This window comes from Schistocerca americana, chromosome 3, assembly GCF_021461395.2.
Source record: "Schistocerca americana isolate TAMUIC-IGC-003095 chromosome 3, iqSchAmer2.1, whole genome shotgun sequence".
NCBI lineage: Eukaryota > Metazoa > Arthropoda > Insecta > Orthoptera > Acrididae > Schistocerca > Schistocerca americana.
The window spans coordinates 768,327,270-768,353,824 of record NC_060121.1 but is presented as its reverse complement, the minus strand read 5'-3'; the positions used below and the strand labels follow the sequence as shown (position 1 = coordinate 768,353,824).

The 26,555-nt window shown below is 40.2% G+C and overlaps 1 protein-coding gene across 2 annotated transcripts in view; it reads right to left on the bottom strand.

The window, feature by feature from the left end:
• The window catches only part of LOC124607358 (UDP-glucosyltransferase 2-like), a 71,809-nt gene that overhangs the window by 7,327 nt on the left and 37,927 nt on the right, over positions 1-26,555 (bottom strand). For both annotated transcript variants that reach the window (XM_047139659.1, XM_047139660.1), the window contains exons 3-6: positions 23,015-23,199; positions 16,408-16,867; positions 7,810-8,032; positions 7,498-7,717 (exon numbers count right to left, since the gene is read on the bottom strand). In XM_047139659.1, coding sequence (XP_046995615.1) covers positions 7,498-7,717; positions 7,810-8,032; positions 16,408-16,867; positions 23,015-23,199 — 1,088 coding nt within the window. The remainder of the gene's footprint in view (positions 1-7,497; positions 7,718-7,809; positions 8,033-16,407; positions 16,868-23,014; positions 23,200-26,555) is intronic.

Genomic DNA, 26,555 nt, shown 5'->3' with positions numbered 1-26,555 from the left:
AGAACTGCCTCTCATGCCTTTAACTTTCCTAGAACCAAACTGATCGTCATGTAACTGATCCTCAGTTTTCTTTTCCATCATTCTGTATATTATTCTTACCAACAACTTGGATTCATGAGCCGTCAAATTGATTGTGTGATAGTTCTCGCACTTATCAGCTCTTACTATCTTGGGAACTGTGTGGATGACGCTTTTCTGAAAGTCTGATGGTATTTAGCCAAGCTCATACATTCTACACACCAATGTGAATACTCGTTTTGTTTCCACTTCCCCCAGTGGTTTTAGAAATTCTCATGAAATGTTATCTATCTCTTTCGCTTTATTTCATATTAAGTCTTCCAAAGCTCTTTTAAATTCCAACACTGGATCCCCTATCTCTTCTATATTAACTCCTGTTTGTTCTTCAATCACGTCATCAGGTAAGTCTTCCCCCTGATAAAGGCCTCCCACTTATCTCTTCTGTCTTTTGCATTTAACAGTGAAATTCCCATTTCACTATTAATCTTACCACCCTTGCTTTTAATTTCACCGAATGTTGTTTTGATTTTCCAATACGCTGAGTCCGTCCTGGCGACAATCATTTCTTATTCGCTTTCTTCATGTCTTTGATGCAGCCATTTCACTTAGCTTTCCTCCAATTTCTATTTATTTCATTGCTAAATGACTTATGTTACTGTATTCCTTAATTTCCCTGAAAATTTTTGTACTTCCTTCTTCCATCGATCAAGTGAAGAATTTCTTCTGCTACTCAGGGCTTCTTATCAGTTGCCACCGTTGTATCTATGTTTCTCTTTCCAACTTCTGTGATTGTGTCGGCGCGGTTAGAGGTACCATATCACGGACTGCGCAGCCCCTCCCGCCGGAGGTTCGAGTCCTCCCTCGGGCATATGTGTGTGTGTGTGTGTGTGTGTGTGTTGTTCTTAGCATAAATTAGTTTAAGTTACTTTAAAGTAGTGTGCAAGTCTTGGGACCGATGACCTGAGCAGTTTGTTCCTTTAGGAATTCACACACATCTGAACGCTCTTTTGATTGCATTTTTTAGAGATCTCTATTCTTCTTCAACAGAAAATCCTACTGAGCTACTCCTTACCGCATTATCTACAGCCTCAGAGAATTTCAAGCGTATCTCTTCATTCCCTAGTACTTCTATATCCCACTTCTTTACGTACTGATTCACCCTGCCTAATCTCTTAAACTTCAATCTAATCTTCATCACTACCAAATTGTAATCTGAGTCTACATCTGCTCCTACGAACGCCTTACAATACAGTATTTGCTTGCGAAATCTTTGCTGACCATGATGTAATCTAAGTGAAATCTTCCCGTATCTGCCAGCCTTCTTCAAGAATACTTCTTCCTCTTGCGATTCTTGAACAGAGTGTTCGCTGTTACTAACTGAAATTTATTGCAGAACTCTATTAGTCTATCATTTCTCTCATTTCTAATACCAAACCCATATTCTCCTGTAAATCTTTCTTCTACTCCTTCCCCTACACCTAATTCCAGTCACTCATTACTATTAGATATTCATCTCCTTTTACGTAGTGAATTACCCGTTATGTATCCTCATATACTCTCTATCTCTCCAGCTTCAGCTTCCGACGTCGGCATGTATACCTAAACTACTGTTGTCGGTGTTGGTTTGCTGTCGACTCTGCAGAGAACAAGCTCACTCTCCGCCCTACCTTCCTAGTCATGACGAATCTTGCTTCCGAGATACGATTTTCTGCATTTGTTGGTGTCACCCTAAACTCAGCTGGTAAGGAATTATTGTTTTCTTTCCATTTCACTTCACTGACTCCATTATTTCTAGATTGAGCCTTAGTGTTTCCCTTTACAGATTTTCTAGCTTCTGTACCACGTTCAGGCTTGTGATATTCCACGTCCAGACTCGTAGACCGTTATCCTTTCGTTGGCTACTTAATCTGTTTCCCATGGTCACCTCCCCTTGGCATTCCCCTCCTGGATATCCCAAAGGGTGACTAGCCGGAATCTTTTGCCACGATCATGATACTAGTTCAATTACAGGCCGTATATCCTGTGGATACATATTATGTGTCTTTAATGCAGTAGTTTCCATTGACTTCTGCATACTCATACAATTATCATTGCTGATTCTTCCTCCTTTAGGGGCAGTTTCCCATCCAAAGGGCAAGATAGTGCGCTGAAACCCTGTCCGCTCCTCCCTTCGCTTCTACAAGGCCGTTGGTAGAATGATGATGAAGTCTTCGACAACCATTGGTGATGATTTTTAATTTACGGAACGTGAGAATCCATCGGAACTCTTCAGCATACGCCACCGTTCGGAGGTTTGGAAACTGTACAATACAGCGGCCATCGAAAACACGACAGAAGCCACGTGAACTTCTTAGGAATCACTATATCGTAACGCAGTGAGATCACCTTCACAAGTGTAGGCTCTGTCCAGAACCCATAAAAAGTGTGACACAGGAACCTATACAGAGATAAGAAAAAAATTGGAGGACAGCATCTGAAACACGTAATGAAACGACCATGTCCGTATCTGCGACCTCACCTCATAACGAGTCTAGTCTCTCGAACACCACATCATCAGTTTCACGGCGCACTCCTACAACCATTTCTGAGGGAGATGAAGTCGTCCCTAGAGCTGTTTATGATTTTGGATCCTCCTTATCAATGCTAGAGATGCAATGCTGGATGAAAGCTTTTCATTTAATTGATCCTGCCTACGAGCCACCTAATCGTCAATGTATGAGTACAACATTGGTACCGCTTAATATCAAAGTGTTCATGCTGTTGTCGCAGATAAGATTAAGCGATCAAATGCTATCGTTTTAAATAATGATGTATGAATACATGTCCCTGACACCAAGTGATTAATTTCATTGCCACGACACATGAAACGACTTTTTTCAGGAGTACTCGCTCTGTTGAGTGCGGAGAAAGAGTACAACATAGCATCACAGGCCTTAGGACAGTATTTCAAGACATACGGGACGAAAAGTCCATAGCAATGATCACCGACAATGAGAGAAATATACAGGGTGACTACAGAATAGTGGAAGAACAGTACATGCGTATAACATGTGTAGGATGTTCTGCTAATAGCATCAGTCTCCTCATCATAGACATAATGTTTGCACCTGTCAATCAAACAATAATCAAAGCATTCAGATTCAGTCATGTATCACATGCTCTGCTGGAATCGAAGCAGACAGAAAAGTACAGGATTTCGGCTCTAACTTTGAAACTTTCGCCACCAACATGCTGGAGCTTTAATAGGTTTTGAGAGCTTGATAAAGAACAAAGACGCTACTTTAGAATCCATTGTTTCCCCTTCAATTTGTTTAGATAACACTGTAAGAAGTGCTGTGTCAAAAGAGGAGACATGGGGGAAACTTGATCAAGCGACTCGCTTACTGCGACCAGCTTCTACTGCCACCACTCAGATTCAGCCTAACAATGCCCTGTTGTCAGATATGCATCGTCTCTTTACAAAAGTTGCAGTAGAGATGGACCTTATAAAAGAAAATTGGTCAATGCTATCTCCAAATGACTAGCTATGTATGATTCCTGAAATTATAAACACAAAACAACACCCACTTGCCAGCCTATACATGCAGCGGAAAATCTGTTAGATCCATAGCATAAAGTGACTAATGTCTATAAAAGGCTTGCATTACAGTTCATCAGCTCTGTGTGCGATTGTATGAAAATGAAAGATGGCGTGTGCTAGCTAATGCCCTCAATTTAGAGCTTGAGATTCTTTCTTCTCCTTAGATGGTGTGCGATCAGCTGGTGAGTTTGGCTCACGTTGTACCTGGTGGAAAGGATTGTGTATATGTCAGCCACTGATCCGTTTTAACATGCAAACTTCTCAGTGTACCACCCTCCACAGCTGCAAGCGAGCGCAGTTGGTCGTCCCGTCGGAGGATCCATAGTACAATTAGAAACAGGTCTTCTCCCGCAGCAACCGAAAAGTTAGTTTCTGTGCAGCTGAGCTTACGTTATATGGAAGAAAGTCAAACTGTGTCTTCAAAAAATTTGGGAATCTCCACTGAGTATCCTAGAATTTATATCGAAGACACTGATAGTAAGACGAAATAATGTTATTTTGAACCGAAAATTGTAAGTTTTATTGGGTGCCAGTGACCCATGTCATGATCACAAGCAGCTGTGTTTGGTGATCATTATTTTTGAGTTTCTGATTAATTTGTTTAAGTTGTTGTATTTTGTGTTGAAAAGTATTCTGCAAATTTGAATTACTATCTCTAAAATTTCGGGAAACCTACTTTTATATGATTTGAAAGAAACAATGTTAGTTACGTTATGTACACAGGTACATAAAGTAACATTCATGAGTGCTTTTCACTGTGTTTGCTCATATATATTTCACTTCATATCATGAAATGTGTATACATATATGAAAAAAAGGCGAGGTTGGAGTAGGGCCCACCCACTGTGGGTTCCGTATAAACTTAATTCAGCCTGGGAATCGAGAATCTTGACGATATTTGCCTATTATCGACATTGATACTGGCAAGACATCGGTCGCAAGGATTCCAAGTGTTCCCAGAATGTTTCAATTTTAAGTTTGAATTCGGATGACAAAGGAATATTTTTTGTGTGATATTATCACAAATTCACAATTTTCGGGTTTTTCGTTTGATTGCACCGTGAAACTTTGCTTCTTAGTAAATTTCGTGATTCTAGGTCACAGGGAAGTAAATGTAGGTCTTAATGAGTGACTTTATATCAATACATGTGATATAAATGGCCATATTGGTTTGGTAAACTAACTTAGAAGTCAAGTGACCATAGACCTTACATATGCCACAAATTTCGAGTTCATACGTCTCCCCGTTCCTGAGAGAAATGAGAGTTAATAGATGGACTGACGGACAGACAGTCTGATAACAAATGACAAAAAATTATTTTTTACTGTGATATAATTATAAATTAACAATTTTCAGATGTTTTCCTTTGGTTTTAGTGTGAAACTCTGCTTCCTCCAAAATTTAGTGACTGTAGGTAGACGACAGTACTCTGCAGGTTTCGATGGGTGAGTTTGCGAGTATCAAATATGTGGCAGACATGGCGGTATCCTTTGATTGCACTGACTTAGAAGCTTCACATTGTTACACCGACAAGGGACCGTAGACTTTAATGTGTGATATATTTCAGCTTGGTTTGTCTGCCTGTTGCTGAGGAAAAGCGTTTTTAACAGCCGGACAGACAGACTGACAAAAGAGTGATCCTGTAAGGGTTCCATTTTTACTAACTGAGATACGAAACTCTAAAATTGTAACATTTTAGTTCTACGTAGTTATCCTATAATGGTACGATACAGCACTACTCTAGCTGTAGCCCGTTCAACAAAAGACTAGAAAGTAAAGAGACGAATACTGTAGGTTATCAAGTTGTTCTATGTTATAGTGGTTCTCGTGTCCTTCGCTTCCTCACTACATTACACATTTTATTGTGATCTACACACTTCTATACTGCAACGCCCTAAAACAAAACTTTTGTAGGCATTACAGACATTTGTTTACTCTTGCAAGCTAACATCCTACTGCCAAAAGCAAAATATATTATTTGCATTCTTATAGTTTTGTTTACACAAAATAGTTACATGCACAGTATTTATGTGGTCGAAAATATGATCAAGATCAGCAAGCAAAATACACCTAAGTAGTTATCTAGTATGACTACGCAGCTATAAAATAAAATTGAAACATTTAACGTTAAGAGGTGCGATTTTTCGTTGAAGGGATATTTTTGTAACAATTGCAGAAACTTATAGAACTGTCTGATACGATGCACAATTTCAGTTTTTATATTGTCTATACGCCCATACAGAGAGAGAATACGGAGAGAGTTAAGAAAAATTCAGATTAAGATTACTAATAGACACTTTCGATACGGCACTAGAAGTATCGTTTTTTCATTAGATATTGCTAAATCCGTCACATGTCACAATGAACGGTCTCTGAAGCACTTGCAACTGAAGCTAACTAATGCTTTTCTTAGTAACGTGACAAATACGTCACGATAACTTTGTTAATAACACAGCTCAAAAACGTCGTTTTGGCATATGAATACGGGGCTAAACGAGGATTCATATAGAACTTTATGTGGTTTGGGAGCTGTGTGATGTGATGAGGACAATACTTCAAACATATTCAACTGGAATCACAAACGAAATGTCTTACTAATACACTGTTACAAATTGAAGCTAACGGCCTGGTAGTTACAGGAGGGGTGCTGATGACCACGCCGACGGCAAGCGTATGGCCCACTGTCACCATATCTTTGTCTAGCGACAAAATATTGCTCTCAAGTATTATACAGAAAAATTTTCCGATTGCAATGGACATACATAACAAAAAGCTATCACTTTGCGTCTGGACGCCACAAGTTCAGTGCAACATAGCATGGTGCTGCGTAAACACTTGCTTTTAATTTTAATTTTATATGCAGTGATTACAAAACCACTTTGACAACACTACTGGTAAACAAAAGGTGCTACAAACATCAACAAGACGTCGAACAGTAGCGGAACTACACAATGAATACAGTCTGATGCAGGAAGACCATACCGTAAACGTATCAAGAACGTTGATGCTTGGATAAAGGACTCAGTCAAATTAATCAGAAATGAAAGTATTTCAAACTTAAATGTATTTTGACATGAATATGCAATATCCTATACCCTTATCCATCTCTTAAGAGTATTTGTGTTTAGATACGTAAGCTATTTCTGTGCTAAATTAAACATTATTTGCAGAATGAAAGAGAGGAGGTACTGGCGGAAGTAGAACTGTGAGGATAGGTCGTGAGTCGTGCTTCGTTAGCGCAGTTGATAGAGCACTTGCTCGCACAAACAAGGGTTCCGAGTTCGAGGCTCGGTCCGGCACACAGATTTAATCTGTCAGGAAGTTTTTTAAACACTATTATTTCCCACAGAAACAAATCTCCAATTGAGACGGTAGTATTGTAAACTACGTAAGTGCGGCGTAAAAGTCGATAGCACCACTCAAACGAGCAGGAAAAATAAACTTATAAACTTTGATTTGATACACAAGACATATGTATGCGGAAGTATCTACTTAGTTATCTTATTTTTTTATTTTAACAAATGTTCATGATGATAGTAAGTCATCAGCTGATTAATGTTTATCGTATTATATGACAATGTTTTGTAAGGTCGGAAATGCCGTAGGGTGACGCTCATTTCAATATGTGTAATATAAGAAAACCCTTGTAATTTGAAGAATGGTCATTTCAACGTAAATCTGCACGAAGTTTGTGAACATAGCTAATGTGACGCGGGTTCCCGACTTCTGAAATAGGCAGCACGTCTGAAGAATCTTGCCATTACAAATATGAACCATATTTTCAAGTGTTCAAGTAATCAGGACACTATAGTACTATTACCAAATACGAGGAGCTGGAAGGGAGATCAACATCCTTGTGCTACGAACTACTGGAGAACTAAAAAACAAATTTCCTCACCTCTTGTCTTCCAGAACTGTCTGCACCGCTTCCAGAACACTGTCCTTGGTGATGTCTTTTAAATCCAGCCTTCGTCCAACGCCTAAACTGACCATCTTTTCAATATTGTAAACCTGGTCTCCTAGGAAAGGAATCCCAACGACGGGCACAGAGAAATAAGCTGCCTCGTTCCAACTCTGTAGTCCTCCCTGAGTGATGAAGAGACGTACGTTCGGATGAGCTGCAACAGTACAATGACGTCACTTATCCACAGTAGTCTCTACGCTCGGCAACCTCGCTGGCCGTTACAGTGGAGGGCGTCCGCACACTCACCCAGCACGTCCTGCTGCGGCAGCCACTTGGCGGTCATCACGTTGCCGGGCTGACCGGGCAATCGATCTGCTTCCCATTTCCAGAGCACACGCTGCGGGATTCCAGCGAAAGCGTCCAGGAAGGCGCGGACTGTCTCTGAAGGCATGGCACTGCTCTGCACGTTGGAGCCCAGGCTGAAGTAAACCACGCCGTCCCTGGCACCGTCCAGAAAGTCCCTCACGTCCTGATACACAGATGCGCTTCACATGTGACACTAACATTTAACATTTCAAAAGCCATAAAGCTATCCTATATGATGCCAAAAGTCTCCAGAAAAATATTGTTGTACATTTCAAGAAATCCAACGGTGTATGACGCCGCTAATACAGCGTCCAATCTTCAGTGATGTGTTTCTACTAGCGAATTGTCCGCCCCCAGTAGCTGAGTGGTCAGCGTCACAGAATGTCAATCCTAAGGGCCCGGGTTCGCTTCCCGGCTGGATCGAAGATTTTCTCCGCTCAGGGACTGCGTGTTGTATTGTCCTCATCATCGTCATTTCATCCCTATCGACGCGCAAGTCGCAGAAGTGGCGTCAAATCGAAAGACTTGCACCCGGCGAACAGTCTACCCGGCGGGAGGCTCTAGTCACACATTAGCGAATTGCGCATTGAAGAAGGAGTGTTCTGTTTCATCCAAATCATGGCAAATATAGGCAGTTGACACCCAGCGGTCAGGTCTAAGAATGTTGTTGCTGCAGTAACAAAGTACCAGGAGGTTATAATTAAAGTCCAGCTGCTCACAGAGGTCCAGCTGGGCTGTAATTATCGAACTGCAGCGAAACTTTGTAGATAGTCTAACGCGTTAATGCGTAACCGATTTACTATTGAAAACATAATTTCCAATTTTGTCAACCAGGGGAAATCAGGCGCTGTGAACTGAAGAAACATGCATAGAAATGTTTCCGTACGTAATGGGTTAACAAAGGGACGTGGACAGGAAAGGTCAGACAAGAGTGAGTGGCATAATGTTGATTTTATTATTAACTGCTGTTTACACAGTTTGCTGAGAGATGTTAACGAGAAGCTGTATCCGTAAAAAGCGTAACAATAGCTGCTCGCAGCAGTTACGGCGGAATCTGAGTGACGTGTCGCTCCTGTGAACTGCTTTTCAGATCAAGTAGAGATAGAAGGCGTCCCCGGCAAATGGGTTCTTTTGGATATCCCAGAGCGAAAAGTCACAGGTATTGACACCAGGTGATGTTCCAGGCCCTGCATCTGGGAATCTTCTGGAAAAGCCACGTTTGTGGAAGGCTGCATTAAGCAGATGTTCCACTGGACGAGCGACATAACGTGCAGATGTCACGGTACACCTGGCTGGCCCTACGTGTGTATTCTCTTCAAAGAAGAACGGGCCTAGAATAAACCTCTTTGTAAATCCACACCACACAATCACATACAGCAAATGAAGTGGCTCTTCGTGACCAACACGACGTTCAACAGCAAACCAAATTCGCCAATTTTGTGTGTTAGTACTGTCCTGTACAGTGAAATGTGCCTCTTCACTCCACAGAATATTGCCTGGCCACACGTCATCAACTTCGATCCATGACAGAAACCAAAGAGCAAATTCAGAACGTTGTTGCGGATCTTGAGGTATCATTTACTGCACCATCTGGATCTTGTATGGGTATCAGTGTAAAATAGACTGAAAAGCAGGAGAGCTTCTGTGAAGTTTGGAAGGTAGGAGACGAGGTACTGGTGGATTTAAAGCTGTGAGGACGCAGCATGAGTCGTGCTTGGGTAGCTCAGTTAGTAGAGCACTTGACCACGAAAGGCAAAAGTCCCGAGTTCGAGTCTCGGCCCAGCACACAGTTTTAATCTTCCAGGTAGTTTCATATCAGCGCACACTCCACTGTAGAGTGAAAATTTCATTCTAGAGACTGAAAAAGATTCTGTACTGTTGTCCATTGGATGGACAACTCTCGTGACACTGCACGAGCAGTAACACTACCCGGGACGTATAGCATGGTCAGTTACAGAAACAGCAACCTGGTAAATAACTTCCACCGGGATAGGACGTCTTCCTCTTCCAGATACCACACCAAGCTTCCCCGTATTTTCGAATGTTTCTATCACCTTCTTCAAACCATTTAATGGCATCGGGCCTCTATTCAGACCTTTCAGTCGGCGAATATCAATGTAGCGATGTAATAGCTGCCGTTCACGTAAAACAGTTTCACTAATAGTTCATGGCCTCTCTTCTCAATAGCCATACCATTCACTTATGCTATGACTGCCTAATGGCAGCGTGGATGTCGTACTATCATCTGATGGCCACAACTGAAACTAATTTGTTTTACAGCGTTAATCGGTTCCACGTTAACGCATTGGCATACCTACCCAGTTTCGCTGCCATACGATTATTACGGCCTACACTGGGCCTCCAGGAGTAACTTCACTTTAATTATAACCAACCGGTGTGAACGATGATCTTCACTGATGGTTAACCACGGCTAAATATGTATAAACGATTAAGCGGACAGGATCAGGAACATTACAAGATTCTTTACTTGACGGAGTTGTTATGTAGAGCATTATTTAGTCATTGGACAACTGCAAGAAATATCAGAATGACGTCAAAACTTTCACTCGATGAACAGCATGGCAGCTCTCTCGAAACACTGATAAACGTGATATAACGCGTACAACAAAGAGGAGGAACCGACAGTATCTGCTTACAAGACTAGTGACAAACATCTGGAGCACATCTCATGGTTATAAGTCTTTAGGGGTAATACTAACAAGTGATATCAATTGAGAGACTCAAGTAAAATCCGTATTAAAGAAAGTGAGTGAAAGATTTAGATCTGCTTGAAGGGTTAGTAAATTATGTATAGGACGCAAGTGCGACCTATTTTACAGCGTTGTTCCAGCGTTTGGATTTCATATAAAGCAGGCATGGCAACAGGCACGAAACGAATTCAGAGACGTTCTGATACGATAGTATCAGATCGTTACAGCTCATATGAAAGAGAAACAGAAATGCTAGGGTAACTTAAATAGGAAACGCCGGAAAAAAAGACGTCATATTTCTCACGTTGGACAAATGTAAAATAATCTCTTTCCAAAGAAGAATATGCGACTATTAGGCTGCCAACGTCATACAATTGATGCAGAGATCATGAGACTAAGTTAAGTAAGATTGGGACACTTACAGAGATCATTTTTTCATCGCTCAGTACATGAATGGAATAAAAAATCGATACTATTGGCAATACGTGAATACGTGGCCTCTGCCATGTGCTGTACAGTGCCTCAAGGAGTATATATGCAGATGTGGGATATATCACTGGAGCTCGTTATATGGCTCCGATTCAGATCAAAGAACATTTTCACGAAACAATTCTTCCCATATCATACGATGGTGACTAGACTTGTCAAAACGATGGGTAAACATCTAAACATACCACAGTATGCAGGAAATCTTTGTCTTTTCTAAATGTAATTTAATAAAAAAATTGATAACTATTATCACGACACAAATAGTAAGCCTCACACAACGCAATCTAGGCATGAATGTCTGAGCAAGATACACTATGTGATCAAAAGTATCGGGACACTCCCGAAAACAAACGTTTTTCATGTAAGGTGCATTGTGCTGTCACCTACTGCCAGGTACTACCTATCAGCGACCTCAGTAGTCATTAGACATCGTGAGAAAGCAGAATGGTTCGATCCGCGGAACCCACGGACTTCTCTGTTTCTGAAGTGATAGAGGAATGGAAACGGGAAGGGACACGTACAGCACAAAAGTGTACAGGCCGACCTCGTCTGTTGACTGACAGAGACTGCCGACAGTTGAAGAGGGTTGTAATGTGTAATAGGCAGACATCTATTCAGACCGTCACACAGGAATTCCAAACTGCATCAAGATCCACTGCAACTACTATGACAGTTAGGCGGGAGGTAAGAAAACCTGGATTTCATGGTCGAGCGGCTGCTCATAAGCCACACATCACGCTGGTAAATGCCAAACGACGCCTCTCTTGGTGTGAGGAGCGTAAACATTGGACGACTGAACAGTGGAAAAACATCGTGTGGGGTGACGAATCACGGTACACAATGTGGTGATCCGATGGCAGGGTGTGGGTATGGCGAATGCCCGGTGAACTTCACCTGCCAGTGTGTGTACCGACAACAGTAAAATTTGGAGGCGGTGGTGTTATGGTGTGGTCATGTTTTTCATCGAGGGGGCTTACACACCTTGTTGTTTTGCGTGGCACTATCAAAGCACAGGCCTACTTTGAAGAAAAGGAAAGGGGTGGAACCGACGATTCAGCTGCATCAGGGCTTTATGCAGAATAGGTGACGACGATTGAAAATTTGTGCTGGGTCAGAAGACAAACTTGGGATCCCTGACTTACTAGGGCGTTGCGTTAACCACTGCTCCACACTGACACAGTGCTCATCGTAAATGAATGCTGCCTGATTCACTTCCACACCCATTGTGTGCCACCTGTCCACAGTCGCCATCCATGTTCTACACAGTCAGTAATTTTTAGATTCCCACTGGATGTCGAACAATATTGTGCGTCCGCATTGAAGATTGTGGTTTCATTGGCGACCGAGGAAAATCAGTTATATGAATGCATAATGTGTTTTCTTTCTGACATGTCGAAAGAACAGACACCGCATGAAACCTGCAGCTATTAGTTCAGATAATATGTATTACACCTGCAGATTCTCCAAGGTGTCTATTCATTCAGACATTTCCAAAAGTACAGACACCACGAATTCATATAACTGAATCGTTTTGATGGTCAGTCAATCGACAACCTTCAGTGTGGAAGCACAATATCATTCGATCTCCAGTGAGAATCTAAGAAAGCGACGATGGAGGACTGTGGATATGTGGCTCTCGGTAGGAGTGGGCGTCACCTGGGGAGCATGAAGAGATAGTTCATACATTTACAATAAGGACTGTGTGGACGTCTAGTAAGCTGGAGATGCCTGGTTTGGCTCCCCATTCGGCACAATTTTCACTCATTTCTGCCGATTCAGCATAAAATCTCGATACTAATGATATCATCAGTTCCTTCTTTTCCTTTTTTTCTTCCACCTTCTCTTTCAGTACACATAATTTGTATCATAGTTACAGATTCCGCGTGGTGTCTGTTGTTTAAGTTATGTCCAAAAGAACAGACATTCACATAATTGTGTCACCTCGATGTTCAGTGAATCCACAACTTGCAGTGCAGGTGCACAGTATCGTTCGACCTCCAGTGGGAATCCTAAAATTAGCAAGCACGGATGACATGGATGGGGACGGCGGACAGGTAACCATCAGTCGGAAAATGTGCCGAGATACTCCGTGCATTTGTGACAGACACTGTGTCTCGATAATGTGGTTAAAGCATCTGCCTAATGAGCCGAAGATCCTGGTCCAGACCACATTTTCACTCGTCGCCCCCGATTCCGCATAAAGTCCCGATGCAGCTGATATCATCAGTTCCTTCCCTTTCCTTTGCTTTCTCCCCCTCCACTTTCGAGTTGCATAATATGTATCACAGCTGCGTATTCTGCACTTTCGGACATGTTCGAAAGAACAGACACCATGCATTCATACAAATGATTCGCCTCGATGGGAAATTAATCCACAACCTTCAATGTTGATTCACAATATCATTCGACCACCAGCGGGAATCTAAAAATTAGCGAGTATAGAGGACATGGATGGGGACTGTTACACAGGTGGCACTCGGGATTGTGACTGAGCTGGGGAGCTTGGCGAGGTGGTTCGTGCATTTGCAGTAAACACTGTTCCCGGATGGCGCTGTGGTTAACGCTACTGCTCAGTGTGCAGGAGATCCCAGGTTCGAGTCACGGTCTGGCACACATTATTGACTCGTCGAGGCAGATTCTTCATAAAGTTCTGTTGCAGCTGATATCATTAGTTGCTTCCCTTTCTTTTCCTTTGTCCCCCCTCCCCCTTAAACTAACATTTCATTTTTTTCCAGTGTCCAAACAAGGAACGGTATTAAATATTTTATTTGAATAGATTTAAAAAAGCTATAAAGGTTCTTTCATTGAATTAAACTACACTTCCTTACATTTCGCTGACCTGTTATCTGCTAGTGACAATTACAAGTACAGTAACAGTGAAAACGTGTAATTAATTTAATATAATTGTATTTATGGCTGACGTTAATTGTAAGAAATTTAAGAAAGACATATGCAGTGATTAGACAAAGAAGTTATGGGCACAAAAATTTGTTGCAAATACAAATAATTATTTAAGAAAATAATGTTCAATGGATTGACTAAAGTCCCAGTTTATAAAATACGTTAACTAAGGGATATTATTATTGTTAAAGCTATAGCATGAACCGAACGTTTTAATACCTCTTATACTGGCAAACATTACATCAAAGCAAATTCAAGAAATAACTCGCCACCCAGCTTCACTTTCCACTTGTCAATTCCTGTGTCACCAAAAGAGCTCGATAAATCTACCACAAATGATGTAGCCAAGTCCTTGTTATGGAAACTTTATCACAAACCTGCCAAACATTTTAGAAGTTTCCTACAAAAATAAGTTTTACAGCAAGTGTAAGCTTTATCAAAAACCATAACATCTCCCCACAAGGAACCTGCAGTACAGAAGAACAAATGTGAGTCCTCTCAACTTCCATACAGAATATACAAGTAGGATCTCTGAGAGCAGATTTGGAGAGAATATTTTTGAACTTTGGCCAAACTAAGTTTGCTTTGAGTTCTAATATTGACTTTGAGAAATATCGAAGAGAACTTAGAGATAATTCAAAGTAACGATAATGGTTTTGCAGTAGGAAATAGCGGTCTAGAATGAAAATTTTCATACTAGAAACATCCCCCAGGCTGTGGCTAAGCCATGTCTCCGCCATATCCTTTCTTTCAGGAGTGCTAGTTCTCCAAGGTTCGCAGGAGAGCTTCTGTAAAGTTTGGAAGGTAGGAGGCGAGATACTGGCAGAAGTAAAGCTGTGAGTACCGGGCATGAGTCGTGCATGGTTAGCTCAGTTGGTAGAGCACTTACCCGCGAAAGGCAAAGGTCCCGAGTTCGAGTCTCGGTCCGGCACACAGTTTTAATCTGCCAGGAAGTTTCAGGAAATAGTGGTATTTGCCAACAATTCCCTACCTACCCTTTTTTATGATGTTTGCACCCATGCTAACGTTGAATTCATATTACTACTGACCTGTACTACTGAGCTTGTATTGTCACCTATAAAATATTTACATCTAATTCATTATTCACAGACCCAGTGCTCTATGTGATAAATACTATCTAGCAATTAATTTAATACCATAAGAGACGTATTAAACTTTACATATTTAGTAACTTCATTTTTACTATGTAAATATTATTGACACACTGCACATTAATACATAACTTTTATTCTTCATTACCCTGCACTTCTTATTTTAAGCTAACATTCCTCGAATTCACATGTACTGGTTCATTTCTTTATCTGTGTCACAACACACAAATTGCAGTACAATTCCTGTCATTATACATCTGGTTCCTCATGTCAGTGGTGATTATCTTTGCTCTGTAGCATCTTCATCTGCAATCTTTATACGTTGTCAATTCTTTCTCATGTGTAAATAAGTCCATGAATTTGCGTGTCTATATTTTAGCTCATCATTTTGTCCTGGTGCTATTGAAAGAAGAAAGTAAGATGAAACCTAGTTCTGCAATACAACTTATTGCTTTAGCGCTATACCTATAGAAGAAACTTCAAAAGTAAAAAAAGTAGAACAACGTCACGATATGTGCATGAGTCGTACATTTATTCTGTGTTTTTACTTTCTGGACAGAAGTGACGTACGTTTTCACTTACAGTTACTGTCATTTAAAATACTCTTTCATATTGGATCATCATGTAGGAAAAAATTATTACAAAAAATGAACCTTGCTCTTTCATAAGTGTTTTAGATCATACCTCGCGTACGACCATTCGAAAACCATATCTCGCCTTTCATGACCGCTAATGACTGTTTGTAATGAAACGATTTAAATATATCATCAGTGGTCCACAGATCTGCCGTTTTCTCATACAGATCCGGTTGCCCTCAATTTAATATCTCTTGAGGCACTTGCTTTCTAAGTATATAGTTTTTCAAGAACGTAGCAGTTCGAAAGTGTGCAAAAATGGAGAGATGGAAAGCCGTAGAAAGAAATGGATGACATTATCAAAGCGTTTACTGGGTATATGTCAGGACATTTGTTGTGCAGAATGTGCTTATGGATGTTAGATTTGAAGCAACGCCTTTCCCGAGTTGCAAAAAAGAATGAAACTGTTAGGTCTTCTACGGTCTCACGCCGTTTTCTTCCTTTTTGAGACCTAAGTAAAGGCATTAGAAGATATGCGGATGACTTTGCTACTGTTATATGGAAATTGAAATAACATACATTTTATAACACAGAAGTGAGTTGCGAGAACTAAATAAATATGTAATATTTTCCCAGTAAGCCGTTAACGTTTCTTTAGCACATTATTTTACGGCTCTCAGCCATTTCTAACGTTAACACCTGACTCCGACGAGCAGCATCTCACATTTTTTGTATTACATTTGTAAATACCTTTGGCAGCGGCTTCCTCTCCTTCTGGATGTGGATTCCAGTTAATTCGACGATATTTGGCGTGTTCGGCACAGGGTAGCTCACGCTGAAGTGATTGTTGACCAACATGAGGCTGAAATTGTAATCCATTTCCTTCACGGTAGGTGGGTTGGGACCGGAATACTTCTTCAGTTCCTCTTCCTCTTTCCCATACAGAACTGTCTCTTCAACATCCAGCGATCGAATTAAGATGTAAGCGTTGTACATTCTCTGCCAGAAGGTCATGTGGTCCGTGTATCCGAGATTATAGTCGGGGATGTAGGAAGGATTAATTGGACTGCCGAAAGTCTTCCGATTAAGTGACGTAATTCCAAGAGAAGTGTATCCAATTAACGGTGGAGACCCCATTTTGTGCGCTAAGCCATAATAGCAAGTGAATCCGAATTTCTCTATGATGAAAACATCGTACTTCTGCTCCAATCTGAAAGATAAAACATAATTTTCATGACATCTTAACAGGAAATGTTCAACGAAGAAATCAGTTTATACGTATAATATAAAAAGAAGTAATAGCATGGAACTCAAATATTAAGTAGGAACATCGTTCCCACACATGTCTAAAACTGAGGAAAGTAAAATTTTAATGTTCAGGGTCACTAGAATCATCGGTAGTGTTGTTGACTTCTTTTAACTTCATGCATCAACAATGGTAGTTAACTAAGCGACGATGCGAAAGAATGACGTCTTCCTGCATTTGAAAATCTATACTGTGAAATTAAATCAATTAATTAAATAAATAAAGGAAACACATTGTGGACGATGCTATACACATGACGAACAAATAATTGGCGTGTAGTAAAGGTGTGAGATTCGATGTGTGGTGCACACAGCTGCCGATGTTTATCTCGTTGTATGGTATACACTATAAGCTGTTACAAACATGTTTCCTACTTCGTCAAAGAATATACATGAGACGAGAATACATTACCGTAGCATTTATGTTGCATGCATAACGATCGTGATCCATTAGGTATCATCTTCTCGATAAAAGCATCCTCTACACTTTCCGGTTCGTTATCTCCAGCTGCATACATGCATGTTTCTTTTGCGTGTTTTATAATGTTGAAGACTTCCTTTAGCATTTCGTCTGTTTGCAGAGCTACAGATGAAATTCATTTCCTTTTTTATTTTATCATTGTTAGAATAAGATCTACTTTTCTCATTTATTTTCTGAACCATCGTTTGTTTTCTAGCTTTTCCTAGCAACTCTCAACATTCACCTCTTGATTTTCCACCACCAGCAGCAGAAGGGCTATATGTCTTCAGGCACAGTTTGTTTAGATTTGCGACATCAAGTCAGCAGCTCAGTGCTCTGCAGATGGTGTCACAAGCGATGCTCACTTTTCGATGACATCATCATAAACGCTTATCAGTGACGTCTCACGCCATGCCCCTATTTCAGACACGTCATATTGCGGCAAATTCGTAAAATACAAACAACATAGGTAACTTGTATGTATGTAACATGTTAACTCTCGAGCGGGCGCGCCTATGTATAAAGTGCACTAAACAAGATAAAATAGTTTTCCAGCGTACCATTGTTGTTTCACAATGGCGAGCTGTACCTGATCTTTGGTTATTGCTTCAGCTAACACAATGACATATTGTGTTATCGTACATCCAATACAAAATAAACAGCAACCTAGCTCGGGAAAAATTTATGATTGGTGAAAGAAAATGACACACGTTACGAGCTAATACGACAATCCCAAAATGATGCAATTGTCTACGGGATAATGAGTAATCGAATAAGCTGTTGGCTGGGATCCGACGCAGCAGTGCTGTTTATTGCTTTGAATGGGTCATTAATGTGGGGAAACGCCTGTCCCTGGCAACACAGTAGTACAGCTGAAGTTCGTTTCATTATTGTTTAATGAAACACTGCTTTAGTGAAAGTTTTTTGTCGTTGTTTAATTAAACTGACATTAAACTATGATTTGGCTCTTACAGGATTGCGTTGATAACATTAAGACAGTTATTCTTTACATATGTTCAAAGCACACCATACACACACTCATGTTATGAAAATCATTGTGCAGACTTGAGGGTTAAATGTGGAAGACTAATTAAGAAAAAGTAAGCATCACCTGAATTACGTAGAAATGGAGCCAAGTTAAAAGATATTTGCATGTCGAAAAAAACCGTTTTCTTCACGTTAACTGCATAAGCTAGTGCCAATGAGCAGAAAGTGAAACACGTACAAAACACTTGAGGCATGCAATGAATAATCCTATAATAACAAATTTATTGCAACCAAATAGTCATAAAAGTTCAAAGTACAATTATAATTATACAAGAAATTAGAAATTTCACTTATTGTGGTTTGCATAGTGAATTATTGGCCATGTCCTTTTGGTACAGAGCTCTACATGGTAACGTTTGCATATTTGATGACTCAGTTTACACTCACACGTTGCGTTTGGTTCATGATATGATGTATTGTTGCAAATACGGTGGTGGAAACCTTGGACTGCCATTCTGGTGATCACATGTTTCATTTCGAACTTTTACTTTGCCCATGTTTGGTCAATCATGGCACCTGTGCTGTAAAATTCTGGAGGTACGTCTTCGGTTTTTTCCTTCAATGTTTTTTTGTAGGCACTCGAAGCACTGGTGTTGGGTAGCATCATGTTTGTCCATGGACCTTCAAAGACGGATGGTTCTCCCACCAGTAGGTCTGGAAGTGTTGTTTTGGACACTCCAGTTGCTGTCCTTATATAGATCGCCTTTACTCTTTCTAGTGTAGTTAGGTTTTTCACTGTAAGATGCGGTCCTATAATTTCTATGCTGTTCGTCAGTATTGGGGAGATTTTGGCTCTGAATAACGCCACAGCTGTCTGTAGGCTGATGGACCTAATGTAGTCTGTTTCATGGATTGCCATTATTGCTTGCAGTGCCTTCTTTGTTACGTGTTTTGAGAAACTCTTTGCAGTTGTTTGTACTATAATCCCTAAGTACTTTATGTCTAATACGATTTTCAGTTTTCTCTTCTGTATGAAGATCTCAGCTGATACAGGTGCTCTTCCTCCATTTCGGAGCACCATCGTTTCTGTTTATGTCACATTTATTTCAAAGCCATGTTCGATTCACCAAGCTTCCGTATCGTTTGTTGTAACTTTGCAATGTCTTTTGCGTCTATGACAACGTCGTCTGCATATGCATATGAGATTACACACTCCCTTTGGCGTATGCATTAAATTTCCTCAGCTGCAAGTATACATAACAGAGGAGTCAGTGGATCTCCCTGAATTTACGCCGTTTGATTCGAGTGTCGGCTCCGAGAGGGAGGGGTTGACCGAGGTCCACAGCAGTACTGCACTTATGGTTCCTTTCCATATGTTGCTTTCACTTAGAGTTTCCTCCAGTAATTTGGTCACTAATTTTCTGTTTATAAAGTCAAAGGCTTTTGTGAAGTCTATAAATACTACACAAAACTTTTCGGCTTCAAGGGCTTCCCAAATTCTCTTTAGCAGGAGTTCTATTACAGTCAGAGTTAATCTTCGTTTCCTGAATCCCATTTGGCTTTCGGGGATGCGTTCGTCGATTGTTTGCTTTATTCATTCTGTTATTATTGTTGTGAACACTTTCAAAGGTAAGTTTTCTAGGGCCATGTCTCTTTGTTTCCTAAGTTCCTTAGGGTCTCTTTTCCCATTATATGGCTGTCTCCACTGTTCTGGAATGGAGGCTGTTTCTATTCATTTATTGTACAGTTTTGTCCACATTGGCGTTAGTAGCTGAGTAGTGTCTATTAAATATTCGCCATAAAGTCTGTCAGGGCTGCAGCTTTTTCGTTCTTGGTGCAGTTAATGGCATCTTTGATCTCTTCCGTGGCCAATGGGACACATTCCGTAGTTATTTGGGTCATTGTATCCTGTATGCCCTCTGGTCTCGCTTCCAGTCCTTTCTTGTTCAGTATGTTGTTGATGTGTGTCCCCCATTCTTTCATATCGATGTAATGTTTGAACTTTGTTTCTATTCCTAAAAAGGCTTTGTACAAAACGAACTGGAAAAACCCATGACTGTACAAAACACATATTGACCATAATACTACATTAAGCAGGCAAGTACATTAACGAATAGTTACCTGGTATTACTGTTCTGTGAGTGTCAGCTACTGGAAGATATAAGTGTCACAATGTTAGTATCATGTTTCAACTGACACCTAAAATATGACTGAAATTGAGTACTACAATGATAACTGCACATCTGAATGCATGAAGATACTGGTGTTTCAATAGTACATCTACTTGAGGCTGTGTTACTGGTGGTACATAGAAGGACCCTTCATCACCTCATGTTTTTAAAAAATTTCGCTACTGCTTCATGTCGTAAGTTATCATTTTATGGTTAACGAAGATACTATACCATTTTCTACACTAGAAACAAATAATTGATGTTACTGACAAGCTAATATTTCTTATTATTACATTTAATCTAGGAGTACTGGAGATTATGTACAATATCAACTTTTGATGAAGGCTGTAACATTTAGCGATGAAAACTGTCTTTCCAAAACACTCTGAAACGTTTATGAATGTATTTCCCTTCCTTTCTGTAATCAACAGTAGTAATCAGTACCACATTCGGAACTAAATGACACTTCACCCCACCATACTGTGTCACACTAAAATTGTAACAAATTTCCCTATACATCGTCAGGTTACAGCAGAATTGTGACGAAATATTCCATGCATTGCTGTATTTACATATCACATGTAGATGCCATATACTGACCTTAAAGTGATTTATGAGCCTGACTTATTCCCTTTCCATGGGGAAATAGGAAGCGAATACAAGCTTTGTTGTAGGAATGGTTTACCAACATATTTTGAATCTCTGTCTTATCCCACCACTGTCTTTGTCAATATTATTTTGTATCTAAATATTTGGTATTGTAAAGTTCTCCTTATACATTATAAAAATATGCAGCTTAAGTAATACATTGCTATCAACATAAAGTTGAAACACATTCTTCCCATTCTATAATGGCGCTTGATAAGTTCCTTTACCTGTGACTATGTTGTGTGCTTACATATTTCACATATTTGGTGTAATTTATTAGTTAGTTACCGGTATATGAAATACAGACTTTAAATCATTTAGTGAGGCTTGGCATCATACTTCGGGTAGGTATCAAGCCTTTCTAGAAATTTGTTTATGTACATTACCTTGAGTAACACTAAACCATTTGTAATGAAAAGCAATAATTGCCAATCACTAATAATTATTACATATTTCTAGTGTGTAACATGATACATTATCTTGCTTGTTAATATGGAGCATAACAGGAAAACTAGAAAAATCGTCAGTTCATGTTAGTTAATTGTACAACCCATCAATAACATAGCCTTAGATGAAACTGAATTTTAGATGCGGGTGTACCATTGTAACGCTTGGAATAATCATAATGGTGTGTGTGTGTGTGTGTGTGTGTGTGTGAGAGAGAGAGAGAGAGAGAGAGAGAGAGAGAGAGAGAGAGAGAGAGAGATGGGGGGGAGAAAGAAAGAGCTACTGATCTATACTTGTGACAAAAGTGGAAATAACATTGACATAAACATGTGGCTTACGTATTTTTGCAGTTGTTTTAGACTTCGAAAGAACATTGTGACACTTGACAAGCATTATAGAATAATTTAGATGATGAACGTATTTGAATGTCTGTTCTGCCTTACACCATGTATGGTACTGAGATCGATCTTCGTATGTTCACAAATGTTGGTCAGCCTGTAAGTTCATGACGTAAAAGTAATGTGCACTTGTGCGTTCATATACGTGTGTGTGTATGTTTTGCTGACGTACTTTCCATGTGCGAATTATACTTTTATGTAATTCCTTGAATAAATACTTTTGAATATAACGCAGAAAATTACATATTTCAGATACCTTTTGGCTTGGCTGCTGCGGGTTACATTACAAATGGCTGTTTCGTTTTAATGATACGTAAAGTACTGGTATGACTGGCGCTTTGTCTTTACATACCAGGTAAGAAACTACACTGTTGTTAGCTGGAAACAGGAGGTCATGTGAGTGCAGAATTACAAATATTAACTGGGATAATGTCAGTGTCTGGTATTTCTCGAATTTTTTTAGATTTTTTAGAAATTTGTTTTTGCTTCCCCACCATCTTGCGTTTTTGAAATTTTACATCAGCACAATCTTCGATTCCACAATTACCGTGCCGCCCAAAAAAGACATCTTGAACTTGATGTAGTTCCAAACGACTGTTGCACCAACATGTGTAGACTGCAGATTGCCTTAACTCGTTGTTTACTTCGGAGTCGCTATAGCATTGCTGCTGAAGCGTTATTTTTTCTGTTACTTTTGGACCATGACTGGCAATATCCAGCTGTGTGATTGATTCTAAGTCTGATGCAGGTAATAACTGATGTCGTTTTGCAGAGATAAAACTTTAGGCATCCACTGAAACGTCATACAACAGAAGAAAACCAAGTTCATTCCCACATATAAAGGAGAATTTCACGGATATTTTAACACTAACATTTAGCAATACTTATAAAATATTTTTTTATTTTTTATAGCACAACAAACAAGTCTAGGCTGAACTTACTTCATGAACTCTTTCATCGGTTCCAAACCAAACTGAAATTCGCACCCATATATTCTCATACCAAGAATAAATTTAAGTAAAGCCACAGGAGACGATGCATCAGGGAAGTCATTGAAATCTATCATATCTCTGAATGCTTTAAGGCTTGGTGAAATGTCTATTTCAGAGTAGTTTGCAGTAGGAACCTGAAACAAGTAGGGAAATGTTAGTTGAGTTAAGGGGATGAGAAAATAACAGTCCTCTATAGCCCGACAGCATAATGAACATAAAATGTTTTGTAAAGTTTTATTCAATAGAAACAAAAACGTAACTTATTCACTATATTTGTTTCCGGATTTATTCCTTTAATACAAAGACTAATATTTCTTTGCATTATAGCAGGAGAACGTCGTTTCTTAATATATCTAGATTTCCTCATTTAGTGTCATTCACAATGTCTAATGTGAACTTGATGTAGTTCCAAACGACTGTTGCACCAACATGTGTAGATTGCAGATTGCCTTAACTCGTTGTTTACTTCGGAGTCGCTATAGCATTGCTGCTGAAGCTTCAGATGCTGTGAAGCTATGACCGATGTGACCACTAAGGTCATTTTCACGTATTTAGAAAATTTTATTTTTGAAACTACAGAAGAAAATTCGTGATGCATAATGATGGGTGGGCAAGGAGGCGAGAGAATTGAGTCTTGCCTGCAACTTCAAATTCTGGGAATATGTGGTGCATCGTGTGTAGAAGTGTTTGCCCAGGGTGATGCTGCTACATCTTGTGGGAAACAACTGCTGGTTTATTGTCAGCTAATTGTAGCTAAGCATACAGTGGCATTAAATTAAGATAACTGATAAAACATATACTTTTTTCCAAAACAATGGAATCCATCCATGTTATAGGCAATCAAACTACATTCACTGTATGGCTGCAAAGTACCACTTTACTTACAATATTTGGATCTTACTTTAATGTAGTTTGATGAAATTTCTCAATCAAGTATAGTCAACCACAGTGTGGTTAGACAGTGGGCTCAGCCTGCACAGAGCACAGTACAAGGCAGCTGACTGGATGTTCAGATGCCCCGAGTTGAACTCAGAGTTCTCAGAGACTGGCTGGAGCTTCAGGCAGTGGCACCCAATGGGTGGCCTTGTCTCAGCATGTCCAGTTCCAAGTCTCGAAGCTTCAGGACCAGCTGATGGCTGAGTCTGTAATGACAAAAGTCAGCCCACCCCCATGTCATTAACTGAGGAAACGCCGTGTTGAGCTGCAGCGTGTACTGGATCAGTGTTGTAGAATTCTGTGGTAGTACAGCTACAGAATTTTATAGGTGGCTGGCCTGCATACCGCTTGACAGTTTGCGATGGCCTTCCTCAGGCCAACGTCACAATATAGCCTCCCTCATGCCGAGCATTCCGTCCTCCGAATTTCTAGGCTACTGCTGAACCTGTTGACTACTGTAGCCACCTAGCACCACAATGTCTAAATTTTTTCACTCTCTCTCATATCACTATTTACTATTCTTACACTAGAGCGCTGCATCTGCTTGGAGAAACCGCGTTTGTAGGGCTCGCCGCTTGTGACTCGGTTCACCTGCATTTGCAGCGTTCGGCAGTTCAAACCCAACTACGGCAACCCTGATTAAGGGTTTCTGTGATTTCCCTAAATCGCTTCAGGCAAATGCCAGGATGGTTCCTTTTAAGGGGCACGGCAGATTACCTTTCCCATCCTTCCCTCATCCAATGGGACCGGTGACCTCGCTGTTTGGTCCCCTCCCCCAAATCAACCAACCAGCCAACTCCCTTCTTGCAGTGAAGAACCTTGCCCACATACGTCTGAAATAATACAGTAGCAGTCAGAAGTTCGATACTTGCTGCAATATCCGTAAAGCCTCATTCCCCAATATCTTGACTGGGTAAATATTCTGGCTAGTAAAAAGAATTTGCTAAAAAAAAGGATTTCGTAAAATATGTTAAATACTGCTATAATGCGCACTTCAGCAACAAAGTCCAGTGTACTTTTCGGACTGAGGGAGCCCAGCTTCCTTTCTCTGTACCTCCCTCCCGACTTAGTTGTTCTCAGAATTGTTATCTCGCCATTAACAAGCAACGTACTTCAGTTTTTTTTAAATATAAGTAGAAATGTCAAGCCAGTTTTGTTGAAATATTCTTGATAAGATAATGTTTTAACTCTGTTTGCGATTCGTGACTTCTATAATGCTGTATGGGTAGCATTTTTATTTCCACTTGCTACACAAGTTAACGACGTCATATTCCAAGATAGGATGAAAAGCGTATATCAGTGTACAGGTCAGGCCTGAAGGAAATAGTATAATTTCACTCTATTAGATATTGAAGTTAGGTGATGTGCTGGCTGTCACTAAACATCCCTAGACAAAGGAGGGGATGAAAATGTTGACATTGTATTTGCCAGTATACACACAATTAGTGTATTACAGTCTACAGACACACTACGTCGACTGACATTAAACTTGTACCTTCTTTGCGATACATTACAAGGACAATAATAATTTTAAGTCATCAGAATATAATTGTTAGCAAATGGAACTGGTCATCAGGGTTAATGATAATGTTTGGCAGACATACATTAATTCTTAAACAAAACAAAAAGATGCTCCACGAAGGAATTATCCGAATGGGGTGGGAACAGAAAGATGTGATGTACCTGCACAGTAAAACAATTGATTACAATTTCAGAAAAAAGGACTATGCACTCCGAATGAATCATCTGACTGTGATGGAAATCGTTAGATGTTAAGTTACATGTACATACAAACAAATGATCACAAATTTATAAAAACTGGATGACTTATTCAAGAGAAAGAGCTCAAATAACGGATTGATCCACCTCTAGCACTTAAGCAAACTGTTATTCGCCTTGGTATGGAATATCATTGACTGGAGTAGACCAGTGTTCAGTGGTGAGTCCTGATGACTAGTGAAGACGAGTCTGGAGAGGACACAGACAGGGTTGGGGTACCAGCACGCCTGTTACCCGTATTGTGGTCCTATGGTATGACGTGCCACTTCTTTTTATAGCAGGACACCTCTGACTGTCATCTACAGCACTCTTACAGCACAATGGTACGTCGGCAATATTGTGTTCCATTCTGTTGCTCTTCATGGCAAGCCGTCCTGGGCTTACTTTTCAGAAAGATAATTCCCAAGGCACATGGAGATACTGCGACTTGTCTTTGTACTTGCCAAATCCTACCTCGCCTGTAAGTTCGCCGGAACTCTCCCTACTTTAGAACATTTGAAGCATTATGGATGGGGCCGTCCAACCAGCTCGGATTTTTGACAATAAAGCACGCCAGTTGTAGAGAATTTGGGACTATATCCCTCACCTGGACATCCAACAACTGTATTAATGAATACCAAGCCACATAACGGCTTGTGTATGGCCGAGAGGTGGACCAATGTGTTACTGACCAGCTCAGCTTGTGAAGATCCTCATTTAAAATTATTATCTAACTTTCTTTGAACTGTATAAATCTTCAAAATACTTCAAACGGCCTGGGTGAGGTCCTTCGGTC